This window comes from Vicia villosa, linkage group LG3, assembly GCF_029867415.1.
Source record: "Vicia villosa cultivar HV-30 ecotype Madison, WI linkage group LG3, Vvil1.0, whole genome shotgun sequence".
Classification (NCBI taxonomy): domain Eukaryota; kingdom Viridiplantae; phylum Streptophyta; class Magnoliopsida; order Fabales; family Fabaceae; genus Vicia; species Vicia villosa.
The window spans coordinates 139,172,293-139,190,649 of record NC_081182.1 but is presented as its reverse complement, the minus strand read 5'-3'; the positions used below and the strand labels follow the sequence as shown (position 1 = coordinate 139,190,649).

Genomic DNA, 18,357 nt, shown 5'->3' with positions numbered 1-18,357 from the left:
ATCTGTAGCTCGGGGTCTACGGGTGCTAAGGTTTGAATGGTTTGAGAGAAAAGTTTTGCTCGCCAAGGATACGACCTTGTGCCTACGTATTCTCAAAGGGATGTTGAGAAAGTCAGAGCAATCGTAGTTCCCACTTATGCTAGTGGAAGCAAAGGAAAAGAGACAAATGTCATCTAAATGCTAGATGTATCTAATCTATATCATCACATACATCTATTTGATTTTTGTTTAAAAATCTTTTCATTATAAGCCCTGGGCTGTGCCACTTATGGTGCTTCGAATGATAAAGATGTTTTGTTGTTTAACCAGCCTTGTGGCAAAAGTTTCAATGAAGTCAGCCTTGTGACAAAAACTTTGATTAATCAGCCAGCCTTGTGGCAAAAGTTTCAATGAAGTCAGCCTTGTGACAAAAACTTTGATTAATCAGCCAGTATGGTGGTAAAACAGTTTGATTGATTAGCCAGCCTTGTGGCAAAAAGTTTGATTTTGATTGATTGATTGTTTGTGATGATATAGAGAAGATACTCCTCTCGTAGAGATGATAAATGTCTAATCTCCTAGGGTATTTGATTTGGATATTGGGGATGCTTATAAGAAGCCCGTGGGTCCTTGTACGAAGCCCAAGAGGAGGCTATCCGAGGGTCCTTGCATTGTAAGCCCAAGAGGAGGCTATGGGAGGGACAATCCAGGGTCCTTGCATTGTAAGCCCAAGAGGAGGCTATGGGAGGGACAAGTCGTTTGTACGAAGCCCAAGAGGAGGCGTGGTATAGTTGGTTTGAGCTCTTAGAGCGATTTCACCGGGAAACCATACTCTATGTCCTAACCTAAACTAATGGAGATTCTTTGCACGAAGCCCAATAGGAGGCTATGGGGAACCTAGTGTTGTACTAAGTTGAACAAACATATAACATACACAAATACATGAACAATTATGAACAATTATGAACAAACATGGACAAACATGAACAAGTATATATATATATATATATATATATATATATATATATATATATATATGTATATGACAAAGTGTGTGTATATAATGGAGTTTATGAAGGAAATATACCTGTAAGCATGATCCATTTGTATACACGGGGCTCGGGGCTTATACTCGGGGAGAGGCCCGTTGATTTTATTCAAAGCTATGCAAACAAATATTTACAAGGGACTTTGGGGCTTATACCTACATGGAGGCCCATGATATTTTTGGGAAGATTTAAAGAAAACCTTCATTTTTGATTAGTTATTCAAGGAAATCAAATTGATCGAGATATATACAAAAATGTGTATGTACAAAAAGGTGTACAATGAAATACCTAACTTCATGTACAGGAATGGGACTTATACCTATGTGGAGGCCCATGTTTTATTTTATAAAACATGGTTGATCGTTTTGTTAAAAATGCGTCGTTTGAAAAAACTGTTTGAAAATTTGTTTTGAAAGAAGTTTATTGTTTAAAGAAAAAAACTGTATAAAAAGAAAAATGAGTGGGTCCTATACTCTCTAATATTCGAGAGGCCCCACTTCGTTTTGAAAATCAATTGATCAATTAAAAATATTTAATCAATAGTTTCAAAAAGAAAAGGTTTATCGTTTTTGAAAAGAATCGCGATCGCTTGTTTCAAAATGATTTGAATTTGACAAAAGTCAACTTAATTAAGTTAAAATCAAATTTTAATGCTTAATTAAGACCTAAGTGATTAGGGTTTGATCACAAAAAATATTTACAAGTGATTAGGTTAAAAATTAAATGAAAAACAATATTCAAAGTATTTAAAAACACTTAAAAATGTATCATTTTAAACCTAATTAAAAGCATATTAAATAAATCTTTTTTTGTGATTTTTTTTTATATTCATAAAATTTGTATATTAAATAAGAGGTGTGTAAAAAATGAAGAAAAAATAAATTAATTTGGTTAGTTAAATAGTTAGTTAAAGTTGTGTGAAAAATTAAAGAAAATAAGTGATAAAAAAAAGGTTTTGTCTCCACAAGGGTTTGAACCCACGCTCTCTCTCTCTCTCTCTCACCGGCCAAAACACTTACCAACTGGGCTGCGCGCGCAGCTTGTTATTATAACGCATCCATTTAATTATATTTTAAACTTGATATTTGAAATTTCTGAACCAAAAATGGCGCCAAGAACACACCTCCAACAGATTTTTGAAAATCCTCAAAACTGTGTTGTTTTGATCAAGTAAAGGGTCTATCTCACTCGGTTTTTCACGAGGAACATGATGGTACCCTCACAATTCATTTATTTTGGCTATAAGGTGATCAATTTTGTGATGAACACGAAGAACCCTAATTCTATGATTCATTCTGAAATCGTGTATGTGCAAGTTAAGATGCAATTGATTGAGGGTTAATGATCCTCATAGGTGCGGAAACAAGATGGTATGCTCACATTTCATTTATGATGCGTGCAAGTATGAGTTTGAAGTTCAAGTGACTTACCTTCAAAAACGGCCAAACTGGAAATCGAATTCTGCAAATGAGGGCTCCCAGATGTTGTCTCTTGATCTGAACACCTTCAGTGGACCTTATGGAACATGTTTGAATGCTTCGAACTGTTTGGATTCATCTGTGCAAAGCTATGGAACCCGATCTGCAGTATGGCTCAAGTGAGAATCATGCTATGTGATTTTGGAGTTACAGGTCATGGATGATGATTGGGACAACTCATATATGGTATATAGGATGTGTTTGGATGATTAGCTTGGACAGAAATGAGCTTGGGTGAGATTTGGCATGATAAGGCTCAATATGTGTTCATATGGAAGTGAGGTAGTGATTTTGAGATTTGAAGTGTTTTGGGGTGTATGAATGGATCAAACACATCCCATATGATGTTTATGAGTTGTGGGAAGCATTACTTTGGCCAGAACTTTCAAGGGTTTGGAGGTTGAGTTTTCTACCTCTTTGAAACTTAAGAAACTTGCAATTCAAGAAAGAAAGAGAAAACCTATCTTTTGTGAGGTTTTTGTGTGAATTTGAATGAATTTTGGACCTCTATTTATAGGCCAAGAGTTCTGAACTCGGACCTTTGCAAGTTGATCAAGAATTGGTGATTTGGCTTAAGAGATAAAAAGGAATCTTTTACATTTAATGCAAAATGGTTAAAGTGACCAAACCATGGTTAAAACTCAAGCTTCTTATCCTCTTCCATTCTGATCTCCAAATCAGAAATATCTCACAATTATTGCCTCTTTGCATCATTGCTTGGATTATAGGTCATGTAGCATTGAAACTTAGTGAAAAATGGTGAAAATCCAAGTGAAAATGATCACTAATGTCAAAATTCAAAACCATAGCTACACTCCATATTTTTCCATGCTCTTGGACATTTTGGAAAGCTCATGTTACACACTTCAAAACTCTAGTTGAAAGTTTCTTCAAGACCTTTAAGGAAATGGGTGAAAAAGATCCATGAACTTTGAGAAAAATGAGATTTCAAGTGTATTTTTCAAAAGATGCCAACTTTGAAGCTCCATATCTCTTAAATGGTTGATCTTATGGAAAAAAATTATATGTGTCAAAGTCGTTTATTGGATCAAAATCTACAACTTTCATGTTGGAAGTTTTTTTCAGTTTGTAGGTGAAATTTTGAGAAATTCCCTTCCAAAGTTTGGAAAAAACCATTGAAAAACACTTAGAAAATTTTCTAAGTATGAAAGTCAAACTTTTGACTTTTTGATTCTTGATTGATTTTCTTGATTTTTCTTGATCAAATGACTTCATATATCATATATTGATGATTCAAAACTTCAAAAGTCATGGTTGACCAAAATTCCCCAAAAGTCAATGGTGATCTTGTACAGTTGACTTTTTCACACGAATCGCGTTTCTGGAGATTTCAAATGAAACAGGCTATCCTCACCAAATGAATGGTATGAATGGATCACATTGAAGAATTAGAAGATATTGAGCCATGGTTTGAGTTGTGGCACCACATCCTGATTAAAAAGTCAGTTATTCAGTGAATTAGGTCAAAAACCCTAATTGTCGACCTGATGAAATTAGTGACTGTGGATCTTGAATTGAGATGTAATTTCCATTGTATATTGTCATAGGGATTATTTGAAGATGATTGAAACCTTTGAGTGACTTCCTGGGGATTTTTAGGGTTTCCCAAATGTGATCCCTGATTTCAGTCCCTGATAGTTCAAAACCCTAATATGATGATTTGCAATTTCACTGTTGATCAATCCTTGTGTAGAAGATGTCTTGAGCCAATGGATTAGGTCAAAATTATGTACTTGGGGTCTTGATATCATGTCCCAAGTCATTAGGTCAAATCCTGAGCAAAAGCCAGGAGTATGCTATCTTTAGTCAAAACCCTAATTTGGTTGATTCAGAGCCTTTGAGCTTGTTGAAATGAATCTCTGAGGACCAAATATTGATTGTAGATTAAGATGATTCATTTGAGATGAAGGGGGAACAAAACCCTAATTGAATGTTACTTGTACTGATGAGTGATTTCTTGATTAAACCCTGCTGAGTCACAAGTAGCAAACACAAGCTATGCAATTTGTTAGAGATGCAAATGATGCATATGCAAATGATATGAGGTGGTATCTTAGGTCAAAAATTGGGGTATGACAGTATGGAAAACAAAATTTTTAAGTTTCTTGAGATTTTGGAACTTTGAGTGGGAGTCTTGGGCTATGGTTTCGTGGTCCTTATGACTGAGTGAGGTTTAGAATATATAGCATGTGATTAGGGCAACATGTTTGGAAATAATTATTTTCTTTGATTGACAAAATATTTGGTTTGAATTTTTCTCCTAAACTTTCCTTTTTTATTCAATTCTATTTTGTGCACTTCTTTCACGATTTTATGGCCTTTGGATGGTGATTTTTGATTGATCAAATATTAGGAGAATGGTTCATAAAATCTCTCATTATTAAATCATGATTTTATTATTTTAAATTGAATTTAAATGAATAAATTCAAAGATAAATAGGATAAAATCATAAAATAACTAATAATTGACTCATGGGCCTCCCACAAGCTTATAATCACGTGGAGAACTCAAATTTAAAGGCCCAATACTTAAAAAGTTAAAACTCTTCACTTTGCCTTTTTGTATTTTCCTCAAGATCGACCAACTTGCACAAGTCGTAATTCCTTCAAATTTTATCATATGAAGATGTTCTAGGACTTTTTGGAAAGCCCAAGATGTCCTATACAAGCTACTTTGGGAGCTTTTTTCCATTTGGAGATTTTATCTTGACGATATGGCCCGTGCGAGAAAACTGCTTTTTGCGAGTTTCTAGAAGGACTTGTAATGTTTTGGCTTATATCTTTTATGCGGAAGCATTTCTTGACCTTGGGCCCAACATGAAAGTTGTAGAGAATTGAATTTCCTTGAGAATAGGCTTTGGTTGGGAAATTTTTGATGAACCATGTGAGAGTTATGACCAGTTAAAGTTGGGTTGACTTTTAGTCCAAAACCCTAATTAGAAACTTTTTCTTTTGATGATTTTTTGAATTTTCTTGATGAATCATGATCAATACCTGATCAAATGATGATTGATACTTCAAGATAAGGATGTTGACAAAAAAATCAGGAGTTTTGACTGTACTTTGACCACAGTTGGCTTTTAGGTCAAACTAATCGACTGTTGATTATTTGAACTGTTGACTGAGCATCTTATGAACCAATGCTTGAAACTTTGCATGAGGATATTATGAGGCATATGAGAGGCCATGAAGTCCACTTGAGGTATCAGAAGTTGATTTTTCATGGATAGAAACAAAACCCTAGTTTTAGGTTGATTGCCTAGGAGATAAGCAAGTGAACCCACTTCTCGTATTGTCTTGAGCAGTTGGAGATCATGAGTCAAATATTTTTAATTATGATGGGCAAGTTTTGGGATATGACAGGGAGATTATTTATCTCAGGGGGAGATTTTTAATCTCAGGGGGAGACATATTCACACATAATGTCTATATACTTAAGCTATAGCTGTGTAATTGTCTTTAGCCGTATGAAAATCTGATTGCAAATTCATATCATTTATGTATGTTTTTGTCATCATCAAAAAGGGGGAGATTGTTATAACAAGATTTGTTCTGATCAATATTCTTAGTTTTGATGATAACAAGTATATGAATTTTGTATGAGATAATGTGGTACTCTAATACTATGCAATTTCCAATTTAGGAATTATATAAAGAGTATGCACAAAATCAGCGCAAGAAGCACTTACTCAAAAGGTTCAGCATGCAACATCAGAACATGGTCTGGCAAGACATCAGAAGATGGTAAAGAAGAATCAGAACATGGGTCTATGGAAGCATCAGAAGAACTTGAGATTAGAAGCAGAAGCACTGAAGTTCTCATGGTATCACGCTCAGAAGCACTTCAAAGTCAGAAGACGAGAAGATACTCTGCACCAAGCTGTTTGACTCTGATAATATTCAAACGTTGTTTACACAAACATCAGATCAGAAGCAAGTACAAGATGGCAGGCTACGCTGACTGACAAAAGGAACGTTAGAAGCTATTAAAGGCAACGTCAGTAGACGCAGTGAAAGAAAGGACAAAAGAGTGAAACATTAAATACAATGCTGTACGGATTACGCAAAGCATTAATTGCTCCCAACGGTCATCTTCTCAAGCGCCTATAAATATGAAGTTCTGATGAGAAGCTCAATATAACACTTGCGCAAATATACAAAAAGCACTGACAAACTCAAAAGCTCTCAAACTTCATTATCAAACTCGCTACATTGTTGTTGTAATATATTAGTGAGATTAAGCTTAAACTTAAGAGAAAATCACAGTTGTGATAATAGCTTTATAAGAAGCATTTTAACTCTTAAAATAATTTGTTTACATTAATTTGTAAGAACTAGAGTATCAGGTTGTTGATCAGAATACTCTAGAAAGTCTTAGAGGGTATCTAAGCAGATTGTTCCTAGAGTGATCAGGTTGTGATCAGTATACTCTAGAAGATTTAGAAGTTGTTTAAGTGGAAAACCATTGTAATCTTGTGTGATTAGTGGATTAAATCCTCAGGTGAGGTAAATCACTCCAAGGGGGTGGACTGGAGTAGTTTAGTTAACAACGAACCAGGATAAAAATTATTGTGCAAATAGTTTTTATCTTACAAGTTTTAAAGCTACACTTATTCAAACCCCCCTTTCTAAGTGTTTTTCTATCCTTCACTATCAAGGATCTTCAACAGAACCAAGATGCTCTAGCTTCTCGGTTGGATAAGCATGAGGAAACGCATGAGGAATTCATAACCTTCATGAAGAAGCAGTCAGATAGCACCTCTGAGATTCAAGACCTTTTGGAAAAGATAGTTTCTAAGCTAGGCTAGTCGTAGTCCTTTGGTCTTAGTTGATTCTCTTGTTTCTTGCATCTGTTTCTTGCATCTTCTGTATCTTCTGACATGTTTTGATGAATCAATGAAACCTTATCTTCTCTCAATATTGTTTGTTTTAAATCTGAATCTTTTAAATGCTTTTTGATGTTATGATAAAAAGGGGGAGAAAACGTGATAAATGATTTGATTTATATTATCAGTTGCTGGGATTAAGTCTCAACATTTCTAAAGCTATTTGCAAGTTCTATGTCTTTGAGAATATCTTTGCAGGATTGGCATAAGAAGATGTTATTGGCATAAGAAGCAAATACATGAAGAACATGTGATTATCTTGAGAAGCAAACACATGAAGAATATGCTATTTCAGAAAGAAGCATGTTCTTGGAAATTGAAGCAAGCTTAGTGCTCTGAAGCTTCAAAGATCAGAAGCAAGAAGGAAGAATGTTCTGATATTCTCGTGGCAGAACATGCTCTAACACATTATTAATCCTTATATGTTCTGATACACATTCTATTTAAGAACTTACCAGAGTTTTTGCTTTGATATATGTTCCTTCTTAAAAGAATGTTTCTGATTCATTCATGCTCTGATTTTTGTCGTTTAGTTTGTTCTGAAACATTTCAGGATGTAGAGATGCTCTGATGATGCTCTAGTACATTCAAGAATGTTCTGATACAATCAAGCATGCAATGATTCAAGAAGAAATTCAAAGCTCTAAAGCTGTCTTATGGAAGCAAGAAGCAGAAGCTCTGAATGTTCTGAAGATCTAAGCAAATGTGAACGTCTCAACTGAAATTGAAAATACTCAGGGAAGTCTTTTATTTATAAATTCTTCTAGTATTTATTTCAGGGGGAGATTGTTAATCTCAGGGTGAGACATATTCACACTATGTTTATATGCTTATGCTATAACTGTGTAATTGTATTTTCTCATCTGAAATTCTGATTGCAAATTCATATCAATTATATATGTTTTTGTCATCATCAAAAGGGGGATATTGTTAGAACAAGATTTCTTCTGATCAATATTCTTAGTTTTGATGATAACAATGTATATGAATTTTGTATAAGACAATGTGGTACTCTAATCCAATGCATTTTCCATTTCAGGAAATATATGAAGAGTATGCACAATTCAGCGCAAGAAGAATTATCTCAGAAGGTTCAGTATGCAACATCAAAACATGCTCTCACAAGACATCAGAAGATGGTCAAGCAGAATCAGAACATGGTCTATAGAAGCATCAGAAAAACTTGAGATCAGAAGCAGAAGCACTGAAGTTCTTATGGTATCACGCTAGAAGCTCTTCAAGGCCAGAAGACAAGAAGATGCTCTGCACCAAGCTGAATGACTCTAATATTCAAACATTGTATCTACAAAGATCATATCAGAAGCAAGTACAAAATTTCAGGCTACACTGACTAACAAAAGGAACGTTAGAAGCTATTAAAGGAAAAGTCAGTAAAAGTAGGAAAAGCAAGGCTCGAGGTAGTTGACAAAAGAGTGAAACATTAAATGCAATGTTGTACGGATCACGCAATGCATTAAATGCTCCCAACGGTCATCTTCTCAAACCCCTATAAATAGAAGTTCTGATGAGAAACTGAATAACAACACTCTACACAAAAATACAGAAACGCTGTCAAATTCAAAAACTCTCAAACTTCATCTTCAACCTTACTTCATTACTGTTGTAATATCTTAGTGAGATTAAGCTTAAACTTAAGAGAAATATCACAGTTGTGATTATAGTGTCATACCCCAAATTTGTCCTACCTTTTCGATTTTATCTGGCTTAAGGTCATGCATTTCATAGTCTCATGTACATACCTCCATTAGGTCATTTAACATATCATGCATGGCATTCGACAATAAAGCTTGGCATGGGATCACTGTTCAGTAGGGTTTTTTTATCCCTTATGTTTGAGCTTAACAAGCGATTTCAACTAAAGACCGAGAACTAGGTTTACTTTCCTATGATGGAGCTCATCAGAGTTTTAATGTGGTCAACTGAACTGAGATCTACTCTTGGGGTTTGGAAAGGGAAACTTATTTCAATTATGATTGATGCGTGATTATCAGTATGGAAAATCATTGGCGTTGAGTTCATGCAAGAATTTGGGGAGAAGATGATGTGTGTTGGATCATTATGGAGATTAAGGCATTTGGATTTGAGCTTTAACTTTTGATCAAAATCAACCCTAAAGGTTGACTTTTGGTCATAATCTCTCTTAAATCTCCTTGGGCTTTCATCTCATGGCCCATTCAAACTACATCCTTTAATTCTAATACCATCAAAAGCAAACCAAAATCATAGTACTATTCAATTGCTACACATTCCAACAAATCCATTACAAGCATACTAGTGAATTCAATACAGGAGAAAAGGCGGACTTCATTCAAGTTCCATAAACCATTTCAAGTTCAAACACCATAACCGTCATCAAAATCATTATGTTTCCATATGCAACCAAAATCAAATGAAAAACTAAAAGACAGGAGTTGTTCTGAATATGAAGCCTTCCTATTGGTTCATTACAATTGGTTCAAGTTCAAGTTTCCATCAAAACTCCATCAATGATCATTCAATTACAAACAAAGAGGTCATAACAAGGGTGTCCATTACATATTACATTGAAGGAAAAAGTTATAAAGACACAGACTTTTAACCTAAGCCAACCAAAATCAAACACCCTATCCCAATTCTACACTTCATCATGATCACATCTTCCTGTTTCTACCAAGCCTCAATCTCCTCCATATCCTTGCTCCTCATTCATGCCCAAAATCAGTTAACTTTGAACCTGTACCATACAAAAAATCAAAATATTAGTCAAGGCATTAATCCACACATACATCCACACATTCAGCCCCATACAGCACACCATATAAAGTTCCACCAATACCAATCATACTAACTGCACCTAAACCATATCCAATGAGTATAGTTCACAAATTCATAACAATTCCAAACCATGCTTCCAACATCTGTTAATAACCAGCATACATACTGATCCATTTCTTTTCTAACCATTAACGGTTGCAGCCATCAATACACGCACACAGAACTCGTCCTTATCTTCACATCACAAACACCAAGCCAAACCGTAAATTCCATAAGCCATGCTCACTTTGCTTCCGAATCATGCCAATTCTATAAACTTGCAGAGTCAAATCGCATCAGTTCAAAACAGAATGCACCCATAACATATGCATAACAGTCAGTTCCACACGCCACCATTAAACATACAAATAAACACGAGTTCAGCTCACAATAAACCTTCATTCAATCACCATAAAACCATTATATCCATACATATACATCCCTGCCAAGATGCTGCAACCTTCATCCATGAATCAACATCCCTGCATATATAAAAGAAAGCCAAGGTCAGCCCTGCACAATACACATATTCTAAACCATGCTAAAACTACTCATAACCCGTGTCAAAAATACCTCATAATTCCAATCAGTTTTCACATACAGCCCAATTTCCTAACATTTCTACTAACCTCATATCATTCAAAAAACAGTCCCATAAACCAATACACTCATGTTCACGCAGTTGGTCAGAGAGAAAATATCTAACAGTTTCTAACACTTCCAATTTTTAACCGAAATACGCACAGTTCAGAATTCTACGCGTATCGAGTATACACCGAACTTGCTGCAACATACCTATCGTGTCAGTGAACCTATTGCAACTTTGAGTCAAGCTTCAGTCCAAAAACCGACTTGATGCGACCCCGCGAAACCTACAAAAAAACAATTTCAAACATCAGCTCACATTAACAACCCTGCATCATCATAAATAAACCAGTCCTAGCTTCATATCAATCCATACATCTATACCAGACCAAAAAAACAAACTCGCATCAGGTGGCGTCAAGCAATTCTTATAGCTTGTTGTGAAAACACTTACCAAGCAGCTCCAAGTTGGAAAGAATCAGACCTGCAAGTGCAGTCAAAGAAAAAGCATTCCGAAAACTATATCCACAAATGTCTGATACTGTCGAAAGCGGATGCGTACAGCAGCTCAAATTCAAAAGAAAAAACCTGCATTCAATTTCACCATGATACACATTCCAATTTAGATTTAACCATCTTGCTGATAGATACATTGCATCAAAGCCAAACTAACAGTTAACAGACAACACACACATTCATACATACACCATTCAACAAAACCAAATTGTTATAGAAAATCAAACAGCATCCAATCCCATACCCCATTCAAGACATCAAATTCAGTACCATACCCCAAAGCTAACATATAGTTACTAGCAAAATTAACCTAACTACTGGATTTCATGACAAACCTATAAACAGAAAAATTTCACTTTCAGTTAACAGTCCCTAAACCAAATAACAGCTGCTAACACATTAATAGAGGAGAAACTAACTAACAACCTGACTGTCATAACAGATACTAACAGAGATTAACAAGAAAATCAGAAAACAATTAAAACAGTTCATTCAGCTATCTACAACTATCAACACACCTTCCAAGTCCCACACTCGAGAAATCGAAAAAAGCTCATTGCAAGCTATGATTCAGGCTCCACACCCAAGGATTCACCATTATTTCTCAGTCATTGCCCATATATAAATGCAACACCACTCATCTTCAGAAGGACACACCTAAAGAAGCACAACCACCATCTTCTTCATAGTTCCGCTTGAGAGCCTTGAACGAAGATGTGCTAGGCAAAAAGTTCCATCACTCTCCTCCTATCTTCATCTTCAAGCTCTCGCAACCATTTTTCCACAATCCACCTCCCACACACTTCTCACAATCTTTCTCCACACTTCAATCCGATCACCACCGATCCACTACCGATTCACCACCGATTCTCCACCACCCTCAAGCTTCCTCGAACTTCCATCATCTCCGAATCTCCTTCAACTTCACAACGCTAACAAAGAACCAGAAGAAAGAACGTGAAATTCAACAGGGACAGAAAGAAGAAGAATCAAGAACAAGAGTGAGCTCGCCTTACCTGAAACATTCGTCTTTGGCGCATTCGTATCGGTCTCGAATTGAAGCTTAAATCTTCGCATCAAGCTAGACGAAGCTTCACTTCTAATATTCAAATCGCGTCTTCGAATCCAGGTGCGTCTTCAGATAGTCCTCTCTTCTTCACCTCCTTCTGCGTTATGATAGCCGAGCTAGCTTTTAGGGCTTTGATTTACTCTGGTGTTGAGGGTTAAAGGATAGAAAAAGAATTGAAGGAAAATAAGGTTAAGAGTGGATTTGAGGAGGAGAAAGCGAGATGAGGCGGTCCACGGCGGAGTTAGGCCGCCGGAAATCGCTCCGGCGAGTTTAATTGGTTTTTGAGAGAATCTGAGAGTGTGAAGTGGGGACCGTCGCATTGGAGACCCTAGATCTTTTTCTTTTTAATTATTTCTTTTTTAAAGACAAAACCTTGAGAAAGCTGGATCAATAAACGCTGGGCCATATACGAATTGCTCTTCATCCCCCAGGGCCCCATTTTCTTTTTGCAAACGAATAAAACTTTAACAAAAAACAATCTGTTGGGCTATAACTGTTAACTACACCCCCCGTGGCCCATCATACCACCGTTTTTGGTAGAATAAAACTGTGCAACAAAAAAAAAACGACTCTGTTGGGCTCAATACCTGGGCCTGCGCCCTCTTTGCTCTCAGCACCCCCATATCTAATTTCACACTCCCCTGACTCACATTTAGAATTGGTAGATTTTTGTTTTTTCACATAGATTTCCTAACCTTTTTTAGGTGATAAAATCAATAAAACTTGATAGACTTTATTTTTTTTTTTTTTTTTAGAGTTTAATTGTAGCCTTTTTAGTCATTAATTGACAAAATATTTTTCATATTAAAAGCTCATAAAAATAGTAGTTTTTTAGGTAATTTTGACATTTAATTTCCTTCATAAAAAACCATATAATAATAGTACTTTTAATTCATTTTTGTGCTATATTTTGACTTGTTCTTTTTCATGTTATTTTCAATATTCTACTTAGCGCTTTCTTTTTCATGCTTCTTTTAAATCCTAACCTTAGGTAGAAACCATGATAACATTTGGTAGAAATTCCCTTCATACTTAGGTTAGTTTCTTTTCCTTTTTCCAACATAAAACATCTAATAAATACTTGAATAAATCTCCCATAAAAAACACCAAGAAAACTCATAAAAAATGACTAATAAATACTTTGACTAATAAAAAGGGAATGGAAGCTTGTAACTTCCCTTGCTTAAGGGATGTTCGAGTGCTTGGAGCTCCCTTGCTTAAGGATTCCATTCAGGCGTAAGTTCCCAACGTTAAAAAATACAAACCAAAGAGTAACTCGAGTTCCCCTTGCTTAAGGGATTTCCTCGAAACACTCAAACTCTCTCTCTCTTCTCTCGCTTTCTTAAGGGCACCGTTATTTCCGCTCCATTGCATCCTAGGTTGTCCCCTTGTGCAAGAGCGCGAACGTTAACGCCGCCCAACTAAAAAACACAAAAACAAACGAAACTATGGAGCCGAACTACGGCGCTCTGATTCCTGAAAAGGATACGTAGGCATCAAGTCGCGGGGCTTGAACGAGCACATTTGTAAATATTTCCTTCTTTTCCCCGTATTTCTTTTGCATTCATTCACATATAGACATAGACATAGTACACACCCTTTAGATAGAAACAAACATAGGTGGATACCATCGAGTACGATGGGCGCGTGGGGTGCTAATACCTTCCCCTTGCGTAACCGACTTCCGAACCTTGATTCTCTGGTCGCAAGACCTTGTTCCTTCCTTTGTTAGGTTTTCTGATATTCCTTTCCCTTATGGGATAAATATATTGGTGGCGACTCTGTTCATTTTTCGCGAGCGTGCGACATATAGCTTTTTAAGAAGCATTGTAATACTCTTGTAAGAATTTGTTTACATTAATTTGTAAAGGAACTAGAGAAGATCAAGTTGTGATCGGATTCTCTAGAAGTCTTAGAAGGTCTCTAAGCATTGTGTTCATAGAGTGATCAAGTTGTGATCAAAATACTCTAGAAGACTTAGAAGGTATCTAAGCGGAAAACCATTTTAATCAAGGTTGATTAGTGGATTAAATCCTCAGGTGAGGTAAATCACTCTAAGGGGGTGGACTGGAGTAGTTTCGTTAACAACGAACCAGGATAAAAATCTTTGAGCAATTGTTTTTATACTAAGACTTTTTAAAGTACACTTATTCAACCCCCTCCCCCTTTCTAAGTGTTTTTCTATCCTTCAAGAGCGTCATGTGGTCTCGGAGGAGTATCCTCGCATGCAGGTCACCTAGGACTGGCGCAGTATGGAGGGGTATGTCACATGTTTCTATCGGGTGTCACATCTTCTGATGACATCCGACGCTCCCGACGCTCCTAGACCAGCATACGAGGAGATCCTGGAGAACTAGCAGGCTAAGGATGATCATGCCATTGATCTCCTACCGGTCTGCCAGCGGATAGAGATGCTTGGGCGGGACGCGTTGGATCGAGGTATCATTGATCAGGGCGGTCCAGAGGCAGTCGCTGTGGTGGAGAGGATCGTCGGTGATGCAGGCCGTGCGGTGGCATACAGGCGGCAAAGGAGGTCCCAGGGAGAGAGGGTTAGGCATACCCAGTAGGGGTTCGGGTTTATTTTTTTTCGTATTCGGATTATATATTTCCCACACTATGACTTTGTCTGTATATATTATTTGAATTTTCTTTATTATATTAGTATTTTACGTTGATATGTCGCTTGTTTTGTTCTGCTTTTTCGTTTTGTATATATAATACGTTTTGTATATATTTCGTACGGGACTATTAGAAAAAGCATAAAAAAAAGAGACTTTTGCATAATTCAGAAATGCACTTCCGAAACACCCTAAAATATGAAAAAATGTGTTTTCGGAAGTGCATCTCTGAAAACACCCCCATTTTAGTGTTTTCGGAGATGCACTTCTGAAGTCTGGAAAAATTTAAAAAAAAATTCGAAAATATATTTCCGAAGCAGAGATAAAATGAGATTTTCGTTGGGGTGACCTCATAGGAGGAGGATAAAGAAAAAAACATAGTTTTTTCAATTAACAACACTACTCAATAACTATAAGAAGAATTCATGATCTACTACCGTACAATCACATATGATCTCATCTCATAACATTAATGCATGATCTGAAGCACGCATATATTCACTTAATAAAATACAAGAAAAAATTAAATGGATATAAGTTTTAATTAGATATATATAATAAAACAAATAATCTCTTGTTTGATTTATAAAACATGTTATATCTAAACTATAAGTAAAACTAAATATTCTATAGCCTCATCATTAAAATTCTCTTGAAGTATATTTCACTAACCTTTTCTGTTAGTGTTGGAAATCAGAGTTTAACAAAGCTTCAAAAGGTAAGTAGAGGAATGTGATGTTTATTCCATTAATCAGTGACTAATAGATAAACCATTTTACAAACAAATGAAATAACAAATAGTACTTTTTCATGCCTACATAGTAGTAACATAGATAACAAATCCTATTTCTGTTAAAGAATAGGTCTTATTCTAACAAACTAATAATAAAACAGTAAACTAAAACAAAATAAGTGTCCACCTAATAGGGATGAGCTCAATTTCTATGGAAGTTATTTAACTTTAGCATCAAAGTTACATAGAGCTTGTCACCCACTCCATCAACAAACTGAAAGTATGTGTGTCTCCATTTTCTGATAAGAAACAAAGAACCACAAATTCCCCAGAAACCTACTGCAAATCCAACTCCCATACCAAGATATAATGATTCTTTTATAGATCCATCATCTTTATTCTCTCTAGATGGTGTTGCAGTTTTAGGATTTTCTTCTTCTGTGGTACAATTGTTTAGAGGAGCTCCGCACAAGTTTAGATTCCCAATGAAGCTCGATGCATTAAAACTTTGAAGTTGAGTTCCTACAGGAATTTTTCCTTTTAAATTGTTGTTAGATAGATTCAAATACTCTAAAAAGTTCAAGAGAATCATGCTCTGAGGAATTTCACCATAAAGCTTATTACTAGAGAGATCTAGAGACTCCATATTTTTCATTCCTCCTACTGTCTTCGGTATTGTTCCAGTAAAATTATTGTGAGATAAGTTTAATGTTTGAATTTGAACAAGTTCAAATAATTCTGATGGCAAATCTCCAGACAAGCTATTGGATGAAAGGTCAATAGTTCGCCTATCTGGCATAACTTGATACACATAATCTTGACCTTTTGTAAACAAATCAATTATAATTTCTGACCACCATGTTTCCACAATAAAAGTAACCATATGAGTCAAGTTGTATAAACACTTTGGCATAGAACCTGAAAGTTTATTATGTGCAAGGTCCAAATGATACAAATGAGAAAGATTGAATAACTGTGTTGGAATGTTCCCTTCAAATTTGTTGGCTCTCAATATGACCACTTGTAAGTTTTGTGATAGTTTGACAGGAATGGTTCCAGAAAATTCATTTTTTCCTAAGTTAATGTAATATAAATGAGAACTAGAGAGGTCCACTGAAACTTCACCTGATAGCCTATTACTCCACAAGTTAATGTAATTTAATTTTTTTGATTTGTTCCAAGTATCTGGAATTGATCCCGAAAAGGAGTTGTAAGACAAATCAACTAATTCGGCCATTGGTGATATGTTTGGAAGTCCTCCGATAAAACTATTGTGATCTAACTTTAAATTTCCACCTTTAATTAGCGTTAGATTTGATATGTCTAAGGATATTGAATTGTTTGACAAATAAAGATCATATATACCTTGTATAATGCTCAAAAACTTATTTCTATTTACAAAGGAAATTCCTGAGCTTGATAAGTCAAGAATTTGAAGTGACTTTTGTGTATATATCCAAGATGGAAAGTTTGGACCCTGATTTGTATGTGGCAAATAAAGACTGTATAGTTGAAAAGGAGGAACCCAATCTAACTCAAATTGAAATACAACATTTGAATTACTCAAGTCTAGAACAGTTATACTAGAGAGTTTAGAAAATATTATGTTTGATATTTCACCTGTGAAATTGTTAAAGCCAATAGATAAAAAATATATGTGTGAGAGGTTTCCTAGAGTTGGAGGAATGAAACCACTTAACATGTTCATGGAAAGATCAAGGAATTGAATATGTGCTAGTTGGCCTATTCCTTCGGGAATTGATCCTAGTAGTTGGTTATTAGAGAGATCAAGGTGTCTTAAATTACGAAGATTTAGCAAGCTTGAAGGTATCTCACCTAGTATGTTGCTCCAAGAAAAGTCAATATAGGTGATATCTTTGGTTAGATTAAAAAAGCCATTAGGTAAATGAGAGGTGAAGTTGTTGTGAGAAAAATCAAGTGTTACGATTGAAGAAAAATTCAAAAATTTAATAGATTGGTTTAGAACCAGGTTGTTAAGATTAGAATATTGCAAGTGTAATTCTAATAGTGAAGAAAGTGTAGCTATTGCTTGGGGCCAATTGGTATTCTTTTGAAGATCAATTCCACTAAGGCTGAGATATTTCAAAGAAGAAAGTGGAGAAAGCCAATCAAGATTATCCATGTGAATGTAATCATTCCAAGATAAGTCCAGGTAGGAAAGTTTAGATGCATGTGTGATATTGTATTGAATGGATGGAATGCTTATCACATGGAAGTCATTCGAGCTCAAATCCAAGTGACTTAGAAACTCAAGTTCTAGAATACAAAGATTGATCTCACCTTTTAAATATTTAGGTTGCTCATCTTTAAAATTAGGTGATAGATCAAGTTGTGTAACTCTTCGAGTAATGTTGTCACAGTGGACCCCTTCCCAAACACAACAGTCATTTTTGGTTACCCATGTTGAAAGCCGACCATAACTATCAATGATTCCTTTTTTGAAGATTAACAGTATCTCTCGATCTTTCTCATTGCATGAAACCTTGGTAGAAATTGTTTTATGGAATGTGGTTACGTATAAAAATAAAAGCAAAAGAAATGACATTTGTGTAGTAAGAATGGTTATTGAATGATTCATGGGATGTGAA

General features: G+C 35.6%; 1 protein-coding gene and 1 long non-coding RNA gene across 3 annotated transcripts; both read right to left on the bottom strand.

The window, feature by feature from the left end:
• Window positions 1-9,845: 9,845 nt before the first annotated feature.
• LOC131662456 (uncharacterized) lies at window positions 9,846-12,736 on the bottom strand. 2 transcript variants are annotated; one of them, XR_009301590.1, is made up of 5 exons: window positions 12,345-12,736; window positions 11,847-12,260; window positions 11,267-11,400; window positions 11,023-11,099; window positions 9,846-10,709 (listed from the first exon to the last, which is right to left on the bottom strand). It is a non-coding gene; the product is annotated as an uncharacterized LOC131662456 (long non-coding RNA). The 2 variants fall into 2 exon arrangements; XR_009301589.1 differs by having other exon boundaries at window positions 11,023-11,400.
• A 2,979-nt stretch (window positions 12,737-15,715) lies between these two features.
• On the bottom strand, window positions 15,716-18,357 carry LOC131656732 (receptor-like protein EIX2). Its single transcript, XM_058926362.1, has one exon. The coding sequence runs from the start codon at window positions 18,345-18,347 to the stop codon at window positions 15,951-15,953; it is 2,397 nt and encodes a 798-aa protein (XP_058782345.1). The 5' UTR covers window positions 18,348-18,357; the 3' UTR covers window positions 15,716-15,950.

What these genes read in the sequence shown, in the direction of transcription:
- LOC131656732 (XM_058926362.1), bottom strand. Translation starts at nt 18,347, where the DNA reads ATGAATCATTCAATAACCATTCTTACTACACAAATGTCATTTCTTTTG.